The sequence below is a fragment of the Apis dorsata genome, unplaced genomic scaffold (assembly GCF_000469605.1).
Source record: "Apis dorsata unplaced genomic scaffold, Apis dorsata 1.3 scaffold_92, whole genome shotgun sequence".
In the NCBI taxonomy this organism is placed as follows: domain Eukaryota; kingdom Metazoa; phylum Arthropoda; class Insecta; order Hymenoptera; family Apidae; genus Apis; species Apis dorsata.
The window spans coordinates 831949-849329 of NW_006263390.1; the positions used below are offsets into that span (position 1 = coordinate 831949).

At 25.7% G+C, this 17381-nt stretch overlaps 2 protein-coding genes across 2 annotated transcripts; both read left to right on the forward strand.

The window, feature by feature from the left end:
- The first annotated feature begins 2546 nt into the window (after positions 1-2546).
- LOC102676814 (ATP-binding cassette sub-family G member 4) lies at positions 2547-10281 on the forward strand. The gene is made up of 13 exons (XM_006611748.2): positions 2547-3101; positions 4010-4076; positions 5308-5477; positions 7111-7334; positions 7758-7875; positions 7956-8145; positions 8217-8424; positions 8522-8698; positions 8774-9135; positions 9215-9383; positions 9511-9611; positions 9687-9842; positions 9937-10281. The coding sequence occupies exons 2-13, from the start codon at positions 4062-4064 to the stop codon at positions 10279-10281; spliced, it is 2235 nt and encodes a 744-aa protein (XP_006611811.1). The 5' UTR covers positions 2547-3101; positions 4010-4061.
- A 4147-nt stretch (positions 10282-14428) lies between these two features.
- Positions 14429-14901, forward strand: LOC102676674 (40S ribosomal protein S28-like). The gene has a single exon (XM_006611747.2). The coding sequence runs from the start codon at positions 14559-14561 to the stop codon at positions 14754-14756; it is 198 nt and encodes a 65-aa protein (XP_006611810.1). The 5' UTR covers positions 14429-14558; the 3' UTR covers positions 14757-14901.
- Positions 14902-17381: the final 2480 nt, after the last annotated feature.

Genomic DNA, 17381 nt, shown 5'->3' on the forward strand with positions numbered 1-17381 from the left:
AATATAAAATTTTTGAAAATCAATATGAAACTATTAGTTTGTTATTATTTGTTTTTGTCACATAATTTAATGCACAATGTAATTAATGTAGCAATAAGTTCTAGACTTCTCTCAAAATAGAATATAAAAGACAGATCGATTACGTAAAAATTGGTTTGACAGAACATTCCTGATTATACTTAATTGTTTATATAAACGATATCAATGAAAAGTACATCATTCGATTTGCCATGTGCAATATATTCGCAATAAAAAAAATATTCTCATGAAAAAAAATATTTAGTAATTTAATTTATGATACACTTATCGGATCAGTATAAATATATTATTTGATTTGGTACATGTGTATCATACATGCTATAGCACTTTCAGCGGAATAAAACGTGACTAAATGACGCAAAAAAAGGATACTCCTATTGCAGACTTTGTTCACATGTATTAAAAACGATAAGAATAGTAACAATCATAGATTTACCAAGTAATTTCTTCTCTAAAATCTGTTATTTAATGTGTGATATTATACGATTTGAGTATATTAATATCTAAATCTTCAAAACATTTTAATACATTCCAAAAAAGGACGAAATTTAATTTTTTTTTGTTACAATTATTTGTAGATATATAAGAGATATATTATAGATATATATACAATTATGTATACAACTATGTATACAGATTATATATTATTACGTATTATTTATAAATTTATAAATTCTCTATGTAATATTCTTTGAGAACATTTAATTGTCTTTCTTCAAAGAAATATGTATATTCACCCTCTACTAAGAAAACAAGATGTATCTATATAAGTATATCTACATTCCTAGTCTGCTTCTGATTGTGAATGAGTCAGTAACTGGTTAAAACAAAAGATAATCTATCATTGGAATTTCATCGATGCTTAATGTAGAAAATTCTATAATTTAGTTACGTTCAAAATATATATTTTATTTTGCTAATAGAATAAATTGCATGAATTTTCGAATACATTTCATATTGTAAAAATGACATTAAATTTGTACTAATGTATTAAATATCTGATAAAAATTTAAGCAATTTATGATAAATATCCTTTATGATTTTATGATAAGGTAGAAAAAAATAGGTAGATAAAGTAGAAAACAGGATGAAATTTGATGCGCTCTCTAGGATGGCGTCAGCGAAAACAAAAGATCATATATATACATACTAAAATTTTATAACAAGAAAAAAAATGTGATTTTTTTTTTTATAATTTTTTTTTGAATTATGAAAAAAAAATATATATTTCTTGTTCTAGTATGAAAAATATTTATAAAAAATAGAGAAAGTGTTATAATAATCTTCGTCTTATATAATTATCGAAGAATATATATATATATATTTAGATATATTTATCTTTGATATAAATACAAAATAACATTTGAAAGCGCTTGAAATATATATGGAAATGCAAGCAGATATTATATTTTGCAAAAAAACTAAAACTAAACTTCGATGTTCATTCACAAGTGCAGCAGCCCTTGGCATCGTTGAGTGCACTAACCCTCTCTCTTTCTTCGCACTTGCGATGAGTCAAACGCATTTCTTGGTGCAGATGTACTCAGATGTACAAGTACACTAGTACCGAACATCAAGCTAGTACTAGAGTATCGACCCATAGTATGTGGTAACTCATTCTCCCTTCTCCTTTATTCGTTTCTTTCCTGCTTCCTCTTGAAAGTTATCCCTCATCCATCTATTCTCTGTCTCGATTCTTCTAATATAATTTGCTTCTTTCTCTTTTCCTGTATTGCCCCTTCTCTGTTGTACGAGATGAAATATAAATTTCGTCGAGGACGAAATTTACGGAACCGTCTACGGGAATTTCGACCCTATAACGATGTAGTACATTGTTGTGCATGCGCAAGAAAAGCAGGAACGTAATATTTCATTATTATGCCCTACAGCCGAACTTTTGAAACTCTACAAAACTTTTTAATGCGCGCATTAAGATTCTATTTAACCTTTGTCCTTTAATTTGTAAACATATATTACTCTTCAATAAAAAAAAAATGTTTAACCTTCAAACTATGTTGCATATCATGCATATAAATTACAAACAGATATTCTATCATTTCATTTATTCCTATCATTATAGTATATTAAATTGTCCTGTTTCCGAAAAACAATATTCAGTAAAATTATATAATTCTTTTTTCTTTAATTTGATGTATTCTTATATAAGATTTTGTAAATGTATTTTAAAAAATTAAATATAATTTTTTAAACCGATGAATTTAAAATCTAAATGTTTAATTATTAAGAGATAAATGTCCTAAATCTTATTTTATGTTTGCTATTTATTGTTTATTTGTTTTGAATTTTATGAAATTATGATTATTTAAAAAATTATCATTACATAAAATCAAAAAAAAAAACAAGAGAGGAGTAAAAGCATTTTTATTTTATGTTTTATTTTTATTAAAAGTAATTACAAATAATAAAAAAAATATCCTGAGTCATAAGTAATAAAAGAATAACGTAAAACGCGCAACGCTTAATAAATCTGATCGCGTGGTTCAAGACCAAGAGATAGAAGAAACATGCAAGTGGGAGAGGGCTCCAATGATTATAGTCGTCCCTGGTTTCGAGTTGGACAGTTCAGTTCATTTGGTTGGTAGAGGCGAACGATGGTGCATAGCACGACAGCTGATTCTGGACAGTGTTGCGTCGTCTGATCGTTTCTCTTCGCTGTCAGTTGCAGTTCATACTGCGAATCGGTTAGCTGCTTCGCGTTTCGATTTTCATTTATACGTGTTTTTCACAACATAATTGATTGTAATCTTTATTAAATATTATTTTCGAAAACGGATACCGCCTTGCGATTCGAAAAATTCCTTATTAATAATTAGAAAAGCGAAGACAAGGATTAAAAGCACATCATAGCAATTCACTACGGCCTATTTAGTTGCTTTTCACTTTATTGTAATTTTTGTGATCATTATTTCTTTCTTCAAACGCGATTACTGTGCATGGTGAAGCGTCAGAAGAAAGGGCGGAGAGATAGAGGATGCACAGTGTCATCATCAGGGTATGATTTCGAACGCCGTTTGGATACCTAAATTTACCTTCGACCGATGGTGAGTATATTCTATTTATAATTATTTAAGGACAGAAATTTTTTATATTTTATTTAGATGATACACTTTTACAAATCTTTCACTTAATCATTGTTTGCACAGCCCTTATTCTACTTAAAGATTTAACAATCTTTCTTTGTCTTGCAATAACATATATCTGCTTTCTTGTTTTTTTCATTGCTAATTAATATTATTATAAATACAAAAAAATATACATTTTTTGAAAATAACAAAATAAAAATATCAATAACTATTATATTAAAAAATTCATAACTTCAAATGTAAGTAATGTTAATTTTTTTTTCATATTATCATCATTAATAATTTAATTATTTTCAATTCTTTTTATTGTATTTAACTTTCGTGACTTTTGTTAAAACACATGTTCGATAAATATCTATAGCAGCATTTATTAAAGTTTATAATTCTATAGTTGATATATCTAGACTTAAAATTGAACTTAGAATCATTAAAAAAAAAAAATTAGATTTACATCTAATTGAATCATTCATTGCATTTTATTATATATATTTTATACTGCTTATTATCACGTATAACATAATTTAATAAAAAAAAATGAAATTCGTTTAAATTTTAATAACAAATATAATAATAAAATTTAATAATAAATATAGAAAATTTAATATTTTTAATATTTTTTATTTCAATTTTATTATATTTAAAAACGATTAAATTTATTTGTTGGCAAAAAAATTTTATTATTAGTATACATGAAAGTGAAATTGTTCGAAACTTTGAGCAAAATTGAAAAAATGATAATAATATAATATATGTTGTTGTATACATTGAATCATTATTCTAACAAACATAATTGATTTTACATACATTATTTGTCCATTTAAATATTTATTTAAATTTGACTTCAATATTATCAATTTTGTTTAAAGGTAAATAAAAATATTTCTCGGAAGATGCAATGGACATTGACCTGGTACGATCATGACCGATTTATGCGTTAGTTTAATAGATAGTATAATGCATCTATGAATTTATTGGCCGAAATAAAAATATTATATAATTTTTATTTATCTAAACTATAATATTTAATATTAAATTTGTAATTTATCAATTAATAATTTATTCTTATAATTAATTATATTAAATTAATTATTTACTTTATTTACTTTATTTGAATATATATATATAGACACGTAAATATCTTGTCAAAAGTGAAAAATTATGTTAAATTTTACGAATTGTTAGTCACATTGTTTGCGTCAATTGATTGATCGATCGAAATCAATAATTAAAATTTAACCATCTGTAATAAATATTTTGCAAATATTTTTTTTGTAAGATATGTACAGGTGTTCTGACTTACATATTTTGAAAAATATCATAATCTTTAATCTGATTGCATTCAAAAGTTACGATTATCTCATTCATCATATTCAATTTTTAATTATTTCATTGAATAGACAATATTCAATTATCGTATTTGATCAGTAATATGTCGTTATAATATTGTCCGATAATTATAAGAGCGTTATCATATCTTTCAATAGTAACACGTGGACTTGAAATATATTTTTTTCTATATCATATATAAAAAATAATATTTTTTTTCTTAAAAAAATATATAATAAAATTATTAAATATATTTAAAATAAAAAAGAAAGAAATATCTGAATTTAATATTTGTTAATGTTTCTTTCATTGATTCATATAAGATTAATTCATCTCTTGAATAATTAGACAAATAAATATTAAGAATATATCATTTTTATTAATACTAAAGGAACAAAAAAGAAAGAAAAAAGAAAAAGAAATAAAAAAAAAAAGAAAGAAAAGGACATTTTCAATAACTAAAAACAAGAGACAATATTATGTTCGTTATAATATTAATTCAAATCAATAGTTCTATAATCTATTTGCTTTGAATGTATGTATTTATCTTAGATTTATTCTAAGAAGTTTTAAAGAATGTTGTGTAAAAAGAATTTTATTCATTTTGTAACATAATTAGAATAATTTTATAATTTTATATAAAAAAAAAATCTGACCAATTAAATGAATTTTAACAAAGTAAATGTTACTTTTTAACAATTAACAATAACAATTTGATTAACTTTTAATAGATTAATATTAAATGCAATTTTCTCTTAATCACATCATAAAAAAAAAGTTTTGATCGATGAAACTTTTATACTTGGAAGGAGTTCAATTGGTTAATTGATTGTTTCAGCATCAGGAGATGATGGCAGATTTAAAAAATCTTGCTTTGACCGGTGGAGGAGGATCTAGATACAGTGGCGATGAACAAGTACAGTTCATTCCAGGTGGAAGTCATCAGGTGACAATTAAATCTCCTCCACCTTCCCTGCATTTGGAAAATCTCAATAATGCTGTTCTCAGGTATAATTTTTAATAAAGATGACATATTAAAAAATAAACATTTAATATGTTAGATTGAATGAATTTCAATTCACGTGTACACGTGTACAGCAGGAAATTTATATATTGAAAAACAATACAAAACTTTGAATATAGTTTCTTTTATATGGATCCTTCTCTTAAAAAATGAAAGCTTATATAGCATAATAGTATATTCTTTGAATGATTGAAACTTTTGTCAACTTTGAATCAATATAGCATTTTTATATGAATAGGATAAAATATAATAGCTGATATTGATATTTGCATAATAAACAGTATTGTATATAAAGCTTTCTATAAAAAAAATTGACTACTGCAAAGATCGTTCATAGCCTTTTCAATGGCTACAAACTGGTATTTAATTTTTATGTAAATAATATTGTTGAATTAAAGTTTTTAAATCAAAATTCGCATTCCAAATATTCTTTACGTTCTACATATAATTTTTACAATTTATATATTATCATAGTCTCTCATAATTAACAATATGCTTAGAAAAATTATTATTAATAAATAATGATGAAAATAATGGTGAAAATAAAATTGAATTTTTAATATTTGAATACATTGAATATTTCTACTGATATTTCTTCTTGATTTTATTTTAATTTTCATATAACTAAACAACAATTTTATCAGATATGTCATATTACTGACAATGTATAAGTGAAACTGTGGTCATCAAGGGAACATCGAACACGCGAACTAATATATCCCAAATACGACTAAAACAGATCTCAAGGTCTTTCCATTGATCGCTTTAAGCCTTTTACAAAGCTTCCTTCTGATTGTTTCATTGAATTTGCCGTTGATAAAAGTAAAATTGTTTAAATTTAGATAATTTGAAAAAAAATTATTTAATTTTTCAAATTACAAAAATATAGATTATATTTAAATTAAATAATTAAAAAGTAAAAATAAACAAAAATCTACTAATTAGATTTTCGATAAGTTTCATATATATTCATAATTACGTGAAATTGCTTGAATTCGTTCATAAAAATTTAATTGATTATCTTTTTAGTATACATGTACGATATCGATTCTTATTCTTATCGAAACCTTAAAACTAGAAGTAAGTGAAAGATTAAATTACAAACACCATATGTTTAATTCGCAGGGCTTCTAAAATTTATTTTACATCACAATTATATAATTATAAATACATAAATAATTATAAATACATCACAAACATTTGTCAAAGAATAAATTTTGATAAAGCAAAAAATTTTTCTTATTTTTAATCATAAATCAAAAATAAAAAATAAATCATAAATAAATATCAAGAGTTATATTTTAATTATTCTTACTAATATTATTAATATTATTAATATTTAAAACTGTAATAAAAATTGTAAAAATAGGAACATAAAAGAAAAATTTAAGAAAATGATATAATAATAAACTGATATACAACAAAAATGAGTTTGATTCTTTGTTAATTTGATTTAAATATTATTTTCGATTAATTATTTAGAATCGAAAGTATCGATATATCTCATTTATTAAAAATGAAATTCTTATACTTCGAAATGTTTAAAAAAAAATTTTAAATATTTAAAAAAAAAATGTTCTTTTTGAACGTCATACTAATCTTTTTCGTATGTTTCAGTAATTCGCAAAATAATCTTCACTGCAATTGCAATGGTAGTGCATCTAATGGTACCGCAGCTTCAATGTGTAGCAATAGCATGTTCGCAAGAAAAGTACCAAATCATAGTCCAGGACAGGATGGCAAAAGGCCGGCAGTAACATTAACGCATTTACCGAAGAGGCCACCGGTTGACATTGAGTTCAAGAATCTAGCGTATAGCGTGTCAGAAGGCAGAAAAAGAGGTTGGTCTTCGAAAAAAAAAAATAACGTATTACAAGAACGAACAAGAACAATACACATATTCGCACGTGAAAGAATATTCGGTAGGCACTTTGTTCAATATGTTTAACAATGACCCAGCTGAAAGAATCAATAGATATGTACAAGCTATTTCGTTTCGGTCCAGATATACCTTGGAGGTGCAATTGTACTCACAATTAAAAGAGGTCACCTAGAGAATCTAAGTATTCGTGAAAGCTGTGATTAAATGAAATTTCTATATTATCTCTTCTCGAATATTGTGAATATTGGAAAAAAATGCTAATTTTCGAAATATAAAATATACAAATGGAAAATAGTAAATCTCGAAAAAAAATAAGTAAATGAATAAAAAGAGCGTTACTTTATGCATATAAATTTTATGTCTCGAATATTTTATTTTACAGGATATAAAACAATTCTGAAATGTGTAAATGGAAAATTTCGATCCGGAGAATTGACTGCAATCATGGGCCCTTCAGGTGCTGGAAAGAGTACACTTATGAACGTTTTGGCAGGATACAAGTAAGTTGTGTTTCCAACAATTTATAAGTAATGTAATAAGCTAACAATTGAAAAAATATCGTAATATTTTATATTTTCAGGACATCTCATCTGAGCGGTTCTGTTCTGATAAATGGAAAAGATAGGAATCTTAGGAGATTTCGAAAAATGTCTTGTTATATAATGCAAGATGACCGTCTGTTACCTCATTTAACGGTTTATGAGACAATGACGGTTTCTGCTAATTTGAAATTAGGAAAAGATATCAGCGCAACAGCAAAAAAAATTGTGGTATGCTAAAGGCGAATCTTTTAAAACAAACAATCATTTTAAACAATTTTAATAAAATCGTCTTTATATAGATCGAAGAAATAATTGAAACGCTTGGTCTAAGCGATGCGAGCAATACACAAACTCATTGTCTTAGCGGAGGGCAGAGAAAAAGATTATCGATCGCGTTGGAACTTGTTAACAATCCTCCGGTGATGTTTTTTGATGAACCAACTTCTGGTTTGGACAGTTCAACTTGTTATCAATGTTTAAGTTTGCTCAAATCATTAAGTAGAGGAGGTAATTTAACAATAAATTTTTATTTAATGTTATTTAATAATATGTTATTTATTACTATTATTATAAAAAAATGTTGTTTATTTTTATGGTATTTTAGGAAGAACTATTATATGTACGATACACCAACCAAGTGCACGATTATTTGAAATGTTTGATCATTTGTACCTTTTGGCCGAGGGCCAATGTATATATCAAGGAAATGTTGGTGGGCTGGTACCCTTTCTATCATCAGTGGGCTTGGAATGTCCCAGTTATCATAATCCAGCGGATTATGGTAGATGAAAATTATATTAATGCTTTTAATAATAATCAAAATCTATTAATAAGAAAAAAAAATAATTTTGTTTAGTTATGGAAGTGGCATGTGGAGAACATGGAGAATGTGTGCATAAATTAGTTATGGCTGTAAATAATGGTAAATGTGCTAATTATCAACATTATCAAAGTACTATAAATGCAGTGCAAACTGTATCGAATGATATCGCGAAGGAGTCTCCGCAGCAAGAAACAAAATCTGAAACTGCTTTAATACCAAACGGTGTAGCAAAACAACCAAATAGCGGAACAGTAATTAACATACCAATTTCTTGCACGACTTCTTTATTGGATAGTGCAGAAAGTATTGAGCAAAAAGTTGGCTTTCCAACAAATAGTTGGACTCAATTTTGGATCCTTCTTAAAAGGATATTCTTGTCACAAATAAGAGACATGGTTAATATATTTACATATATGTGTTATTCGATAGTAATAATACGAAATATTTCGCTCAAAAAATACTTTGTTATTGTAGACATTAACGAGAGTAAGGCTGATTTCCCATATAATTGTTGGGTTTCTCATTGGTGCAATTTATTATGATATCGGCAATGATGCTTCACGAGTAATGAGCAATGCCGGCTGCGTTTTCTTTACCGTAATGTTTCTCATGTTCACCGCAATGATGCCTACCATTCTTACATGTAAGTAAAAAATGCATAATAGATAATTAAACTTTGTTAATTATATCTTTTATTCTTATATGTACTAATTACTATGGATTTATTATATATATTAATTAAATATGTAATAATTTGTTTTTTAATATAGTTCCAATAGAAATGGCAGTATTTGTAAGAGAACATTTAAATTATTGGTATTCTGTAAAAGCTTATTATCTTGCAAGAACTTTAGCCGATGTACCTTTTCAAGTTAGTATTTTTAATGCATGCTTTCAATGTATATTCATTTAAATTTTTAATACATTTCAATTATTTTCATTGCAGATAGTATATTCTATAGCATACGTCATAATTGTATATTTCATGACGTCGCAACCATTGGAAACAAATAGATTCATGATGTATTTAACTATATGTATATTAACAGCATTAGTTTCTCAATCTATCGGTTTAGTGATAGGATCAGCGATGAGTGTGGAGGTAACACTTCATTTATATATAATGTTATTTTATTGTATTTTTTGATATTTTTTATCGTTTTTTCAAAATTTAATAAAAAAAAATTTTTTTCCAGACTGGAGTATTCATTGGCCCTGTATCATCAGTGCCAATTGTTTTGTTCTCCGGTTTCTTCGTTAATTTTGATGCCATTCCAAAGTATCTAAAATTTCTTTCGTACGTAAGTTATGTTAGATATAGTTTTGAAGGCACCATGATTTCTGTGTATGGTTATAATCGTGCTAAGCTCAAGTGTTCCGATGCGTACTGCCATTTCAAGAGCCCGACGAAGTTCCTCGAAGAAATGTCGATGCAAAACGCCGTCTTTTGGCAGGACGCGGTTGCATTGACAGGTTTTCTGCTTACTTTGAGAGTGATCGCCTACTTTGTACTGAGACTGAAGTTACGATCTCTTCGTTAAAACGTGGCGATATATCTAGCGATATATATAATCGATAATCAATAGATCATCGTATTCGTTTCATCTCAATCTCATTAAAATATTAAAATCTTTGGAAATTGCTGGTTATGATTCTAAATTTTTATTTTTTTTTTTTTCATTGAAAATAAAAAAATTTGAACATTTCAGCAAAATTGCAGAACATATATGCATTTAAAATGACACAATATTTTAATTTTTATTTGTTTTTAACTATCAAGATTTTATATATTTATTTGAGCTCATCTCATAAATGTGCTTGTGTTTTGATTATGTAATGACAAAACCATAAAATCATTTTTAGAAACCTATTATAATTATAGAATCCTTCATTACTTTGAATTTTGTTAAAAATATCGAAGTTTAAAAAACCTGCACTCTTAATTGTGTTCTTTAAATATAATAAATTGCAATTAATATAATTTAAATACAAGGAAAGTTAAACAAATATTTATATTTTATGTATCCTCAAGTTCAATTTATATATTTATACATTAATATAAAATATTGAATTTGGAATGTTAAAGCAATTAATTCGAATAAGATATTGAGAATATGTGATTTATTGATTATTTTATGTTATACAGATATGATATCTTGCAATAAGTCTCTTGATCGACATTAAGCGGTCGTTTTTAATTCTTTTTAAGATAACTGAAGATTCACTATACGATTTCATTATTTTTTTTATTATTTTCAATTCTCTCATTCTTGCATATAAATATAGATATAACATCCAAATGCATCATATGACATTAAACGAGACTAACAATAAAAAAACACAGATAAATGGTACGCATAGACAGTTTAGGCATTTTTAATAAATTAGAGTAACGCAAAAATAGCGTGAAATTGTAAATCATTGATAATAAACAGAAAAGAGACCACCGCTGGTACTACGTATTTTATCGAAATGCAACATTGATAGCCAATTATTACAAACTCGCCAGGAGCCTTAGGCCCATTCAAGACTCATGGTCCCTCCAACGAGCGCGTGTGTATCACGCGAATAACATAGACTTTTTTTTATAGATAAGCAATAGAAAATTTACAAATCAAAGATTAGAATAGATCCTCTATTGTTCTCACATTTACATCGATAGTTATATTCACTTAATCTACAAAAGATATCTCGAAGATATATCAGCGAAAGAAACGACCAATAATCGTTTAATATATCGGACAAAAATAAATTTTAACCAACATGTTGAAGCACCAAAAATTAATTTATCTTGCCCGATATTTATGTATATATATCAACGAGATATCTGAATATTTGTACTAAATCAAGGTCGCGAACAATCCTTACTATATTGTCATTCCATTTATAGATAATTCAATAACTAATATTTAAGAGGCGAACAAAAATTATAAAACATAATATTGTAAAAAAGCTCACACCTGACCAATCACTAGCTGCCTGTGCGTTTGCTTCTAAGTCTGGAATGCTGAACATTGTTACATTTATTATAATAGTCATTTAATTAAAGAGGTGAGGGGAGTATATTATTAAAAAAAGAAAAAAAATTAGAAGTAAAAAAAAAAAGAAGAAGAAGAAGAAGAAAAATATAATAGAATGTGACAAAAAGATTATTCTGATTTTGGAAACTTTTACAGGAGTTTTTGTTCACGGCCTATGCATTATTCTAACTGCTACAAATTTATTTACTTGTAACTGGAGAACAAAAAGAAGAAAATAAAAAATTGATAGACTTCTTCTTTAACTTACAGTTAGATCTCATATCATGTTTCATAATAATCGTAAACATGTTTAGATAATTACATAATTATAATAATGTTATTATTATAATATTATTATTAATATTTAATAGCGTTACATTTAAGTTTAATTTTTTAAATTTTAAATCAATTAAAAAAAATTATTACATAAATATTTTTATATTTCAATATCAACTGTAAATCAGATTTATCACTTTTTTATTAAAATTTATTATATTATATATTATTATTCTCTTTGATGTTGAGTTATTCCTATTTTATTCTAATTATGAATATAAATTGTATTTTAATTATATAATGTATAATTATTAGATATTTTTAATCTTAAATCAGTACTTATTGTAAGTTTTTAAGTGCTTAGAATTTGTACTAGAAAATATTAGAAAATTCCTGTTTACTTAATCATTTTAAATTGAAATTTAAATTCATTTTTAATTATTTAAAATTAAGAATTATATCAATTACAAATTTTGGGACTTTCATTGAATTTTAATATCATTGCATAATTTATTTTTTCATATACTAAATGGATATTAAATGAGAAAATCGTGATATGAAAAAAAAATCTATTATGAAATATAGAGCAAGAATAGAAAGAAATAGGCCAAAAATTTCCATATTTTTAGATTGGTTATGTATTTATTATTTATATTTTTATTTATCATTATATAAATAAATAAATTAATCGAATTTATATGAGAAACAACGATATACTATATTATACATATGAATATTTTGTTCTCATTTTATTTTTAACATTGCAAAGAAATTAATATGAAATATTATACTCTAATCAAATCATCAATGTTAAAATCAATTTTACTGAATTTGTGAATTTGAATATTGTGTATGATTATTTATATTTCATTTCGAATACATTTTAGGAATACACTTGGAATGTCTGTGATTCAGTATCATCAAACAATTGTTTGATTGTACGAGAATAAAATTTTATGAAATGTATATATAAAATGATGTAAACATAAGAAAATTAAAATGGAAATGGGGTAATAATAAGATACTGAAATTATCTAGATAATCAGATACGTATAACGATTATTTATTTTCATTTAAAAAAAAAATGTTGCTTACCTGTTTAGATCTTGGTTCGTATTTATTACGTGACGAAAGTGAGCTGTACAAAATCTGGAAGTAACTCAATTCTATTGTATCATAGTTATATCTATAATCTTAATACATTTAGTTATAAAAGTAATACAGATTTACTTATAAAAGTAATACAGATTTACTTATAAAAGTAATACATACAAATAGGATATATACATATATATATATATATATATATGTATGTATGTATGTATACATATAGAACCAAGGTTTAAACATAACATTGACCGATTCATTTGAAACTGAATATTCGTTTACTATTCATTTGTATTATTGAAATTGTTTTTTTATTTCTTTACGAGTTTTTGATTTTTTTTATAATGCTGCGTAATCGCATACGTAACTGAAAATTAATAGATGTAAAAGCAGTAAAATGTTAAGTTCAATTCATACGAATCCACGCGTATTGTGTTCAAGGCTCTCGAGAATTGAGACTGTAATAGTGAACAAAAAAATTTTTAATTGCATGTGACCATCTTGCGAACAAAACTATCAAACTGCTGCTAAAAAAGAATTTGAATAATATATTATCATATTTGCATATAGACACGCAGCATAAAAGAATTGATTAAGACGGTTTCGCTTTTAGGACATATTTCAAATGTACAATGTACAATGCATATTGTTCGACCATATATCGCATACATTCATGACACTTTTTTCAAGTATTGTAATTTTATATAAACAAAAAATTATAGGTACGTGTGTAAGATTGTGCGTTTGTGGGTATGAACATCGAAAACAAATAAAAATACATAAAACAGACAAAAGAATTTAAAAAACAAATATACACGCGGGAAGAGGAAATTGCAAATCCTTATAAGATTTTTAAATGTAATATTTCGTATTCTAAACCAAGAATGACACATTTATACTAAAGCACAAATGAATAAAAGCATCTGTATAATGTGTAAAAATATAACGTTGTTATCTTTATTCAAAATTTAGTCGTATTAAATATTCATTACCATTAATTGACATTATTCAAATATGAGATTTAAAATTGTAACTAAAAGAATTCGTCAGAAACACGTGGTGTAAAAGCAACGAATCTAATGGAGGAATAGTTATTTTAAACTTGCTTTTAGCAATGCTGCCAAAGCAAAACATCTTCGAATTTTTCATTTCTTGCAATTTAAGATAAGTATATTATAGAATATAATAAATTATTTATTTCATTATAGTATTTAACTTCATAACATTAATTTTTTTTAATATTTTTTATCTCATTTCTTACATTATTTCAAACAACTTTTGAAGTATATTTTAAAATACTATTAGAAATTTTATAATTAAGTTGGTAAGAAATTGAATGCAGTTTATAGAATTCGTTCTAAATCTATCGCAATCAATTGAGCAATAACTAAGAAAATCCAGAAATTTCAAGAAATATGGAGAAACCTATAGTTCGTGCAAGAGTAGTGAAAGTTCTTGGCAGAACGGGTTCTCAAGGGCAATGTACGCAAGTCAAAGTGGAGTTTTTGAATGAACAAAACAGACAGTTAATTCGGAACGTGAAAGGTCCTGTACGAGAAGGAGACATTCTAACACTCTTAGAATCTGAAAGAGAAGCCAGACGACTTCGTTAGTACATTTAAAAGTTTCTCCTCGAAAATTAAACAAAAAGTATATATATTAAATTGCTCCAGAGAAAAAGAAAGAAAAAGAGAACGATGATTAATATCGATTCTCTTATATACTATTTGGTATGTACCTTCACAAAAGGATCTAAAATAACGTTCTTAAATATTTTTTAAACAATTAAAAACGATAAAATATAAATATCAACTGCATTTCATTTCCTAGGTATTACTTTTACTAGATATTATAAATAAAATTGACATTTATTTTAGAACTGATCAATCTCTTTTTTCCTTATATGTTTCTAATTTTAATGAAAAATTATATTTATAATTGATGAAATTGATGAAAATGATATATATGTACATATTACTGTTATACGAGTATAACCGAAATATATTTGTAATTAATAATTAAAAATTAATAAAGTAAAAATTCAAAAAATAAATTGTATTTCTTATTATTTTTTTCACAAATTATTTTACAAATTATTTTAAAAATTATATTTTACAAATTATTTTTTTTACAAATTATTTTATATTTATAAAAATATACATAAATAAATAAAATAAAAGTAAAATTGAAAAATTGAAATTAAAAAAAATTTTATAGAAATATAATAAATATTTTTAAGGATATCAGGAAATATTTGTATTTTTAATTTTTTTTATTAAATAATAAGAAACTTGACCTTTCATGTTTACGTAATTATAAAAATGGCATATGTTATGTTGATATGAAATGGATGAAGGAATAGAATAATAGAATGGTACAATTTCAAACAAAATGTTAGTTTTATTTATATTAAATACATAAAAGTTGTAATTCAAATTTTGCAATGTAACTTAGCATATATATCTATCTATATTTTAAAAAATGATAGAGATAATAACAGTCTATTAACAACGCAGTTTTTATAGATGTCGCTTCTATCAACTAAAAGAAGAATTTCCTTCAACAATAAAAATTATTATTTTGTTTATTCAATTCGACAAAGATTATTAAATATATTTGTATAAATAATAAAATTAAAATATTTTTTAATATTTTATTTTTACAATTTTGTCTTTATTTAATATTTAATAGAAGAATTATTAAGTAAATCGTAATAAATAACAGAAATATAATTTCCGGTGGCAGCTCAATCGATGTTCGTAGTTGATCGTTACGTTGTACGTTATATCGGTGCCATGTCAGTTTAGCTTGAACGATCGTGGAGTGAAGTTCTTCTCTTGATTTTAATAATTTGTCATTTTTTTTAAAAATTTTAATCTTATTCTTAATATTCCTAATAATTCGTTTTTTAATCATTCTTCTCACTTTTATTTTATTAATTCGTAATGTCATGTTCAAGCTAGACTATCGTGCAATAGTTTCGTTTCATATGTTAGTGTTTTTTCAGATCTTCCGCGTCTTCCGCGTAGTGCAGTTTGGTTTCATTGTAATCCTGAACGATCGTAAGTCCCCTTTTCCCCATTTTCTATCCTTCTATTTTATGTCTGTAATGTAAAAATTATATACTTCATGAAAGTAAAGTCAAGTAGAAGTAGTTGCCATTTTCTTTGTTCTTTTGACGTAGTTGATTCGAACAGGATTTTTGCAACTTCTTCTAAAGAATTACAATCAAAGAAGATATAATTTGTGCTGCGTTTGGGAATAATCTGATTCTTTTGAATTAGAAGATGCCCGTGACATACACCGCCATTACATGACCCGTTTTATGCGGTGATTCGACATATTTTGTCATTTCTTAATTGCCTTTATTTTGGTTAAGAAGATCACACGTATAAAATTGGTAACCCATTAGGGATCTTTTGCGATTGTTGATGAACGGAAGCAAAAAAAACATTGTTTTTCTGCATCGCAAAGAAACGCAGTTTTCTAGCTTTGTTTCATCTGCAAAATTCGCAATACGTAAATAGAATAATAACATACTTAATGTTTATATTCTATTTCGTGCTACCTTCTATGACCGTGGCGACGGAAATAGAGGAATATCAATTATCCTCGTGACGACGTATCGGACAAGACGAGCAATGTAATCAAATGAGCACAGTTTATACTTCATTTTATTTATTATATTTTAGATAGCATCGTTCCGTTGTTTAGGCTCTTCTTTTATTAAGAAGTTCGCCATTGAATAACATATAAATTAAACAATTGCACAGTTTATAAATCCTGCCTATTGAAAATCTACTTTAGCTAGGGCTTAGCTTAGTTTATAAGTTTAGCTAGGGATTGGTGTATGTTTTAGATTAAAAAGAGGATAGGCGATGATTAGCACGTCTACCTCTTTTTCGGGTAGGTCCATTTTTTTGTATACCGTCTGTTCCAAATGGAATAAACGGTTGATGTACTGCGATGATGTCTACCGCAATTTAAAATTTGTAAAGGAGGGTGGATGGGACCGTTGGAGATAGGGCGAGTCACCATTTGCAGCAACCTCCTCGTGGTGTGACTTGGGAAATTTGTATTACTATATAAGTAAAACAAATTTGCAAATGGCTGCAACGATTAGAATTTTAGAACTTTGAATACGTAAAATAATATCATTAAAAATAAAAATTACTGCTATATATATTATCTTACATTTGTACATTTTATTTTTAAATTATTTATTATCTTTTTTCTAA

What these genes read in the sequence shown, in the direction of transcription:
- LOC102676814 (XM_006611748.2), top strand. An exon ending in TAGCCGATGTACCTTTTCAA is followed by an intron (nt 9,612 to 9,686) that starts GTTAGTATTTTT and finishes TTTTCATTGCAG; the next exon opens with ATAGTATATTCTATAGCATA. An exon ending in GATCAGCGATGAGTGTGGAG is followed by an intron (nt 9,843 to 9,936) that starts GTAACACTTCAT and finishes ATTTTTTTCCAG; the next exon opens with ACTGGAGTATTCATTGGCCC.
- LOC102676674 (XM_006611747.2), top strand. Translation starts at nt 14,559, where the DNA reads ATGGAGAAACCTATAGTTCGTGCAAGAGTAGTGAAAGTTCTTGGCAGA.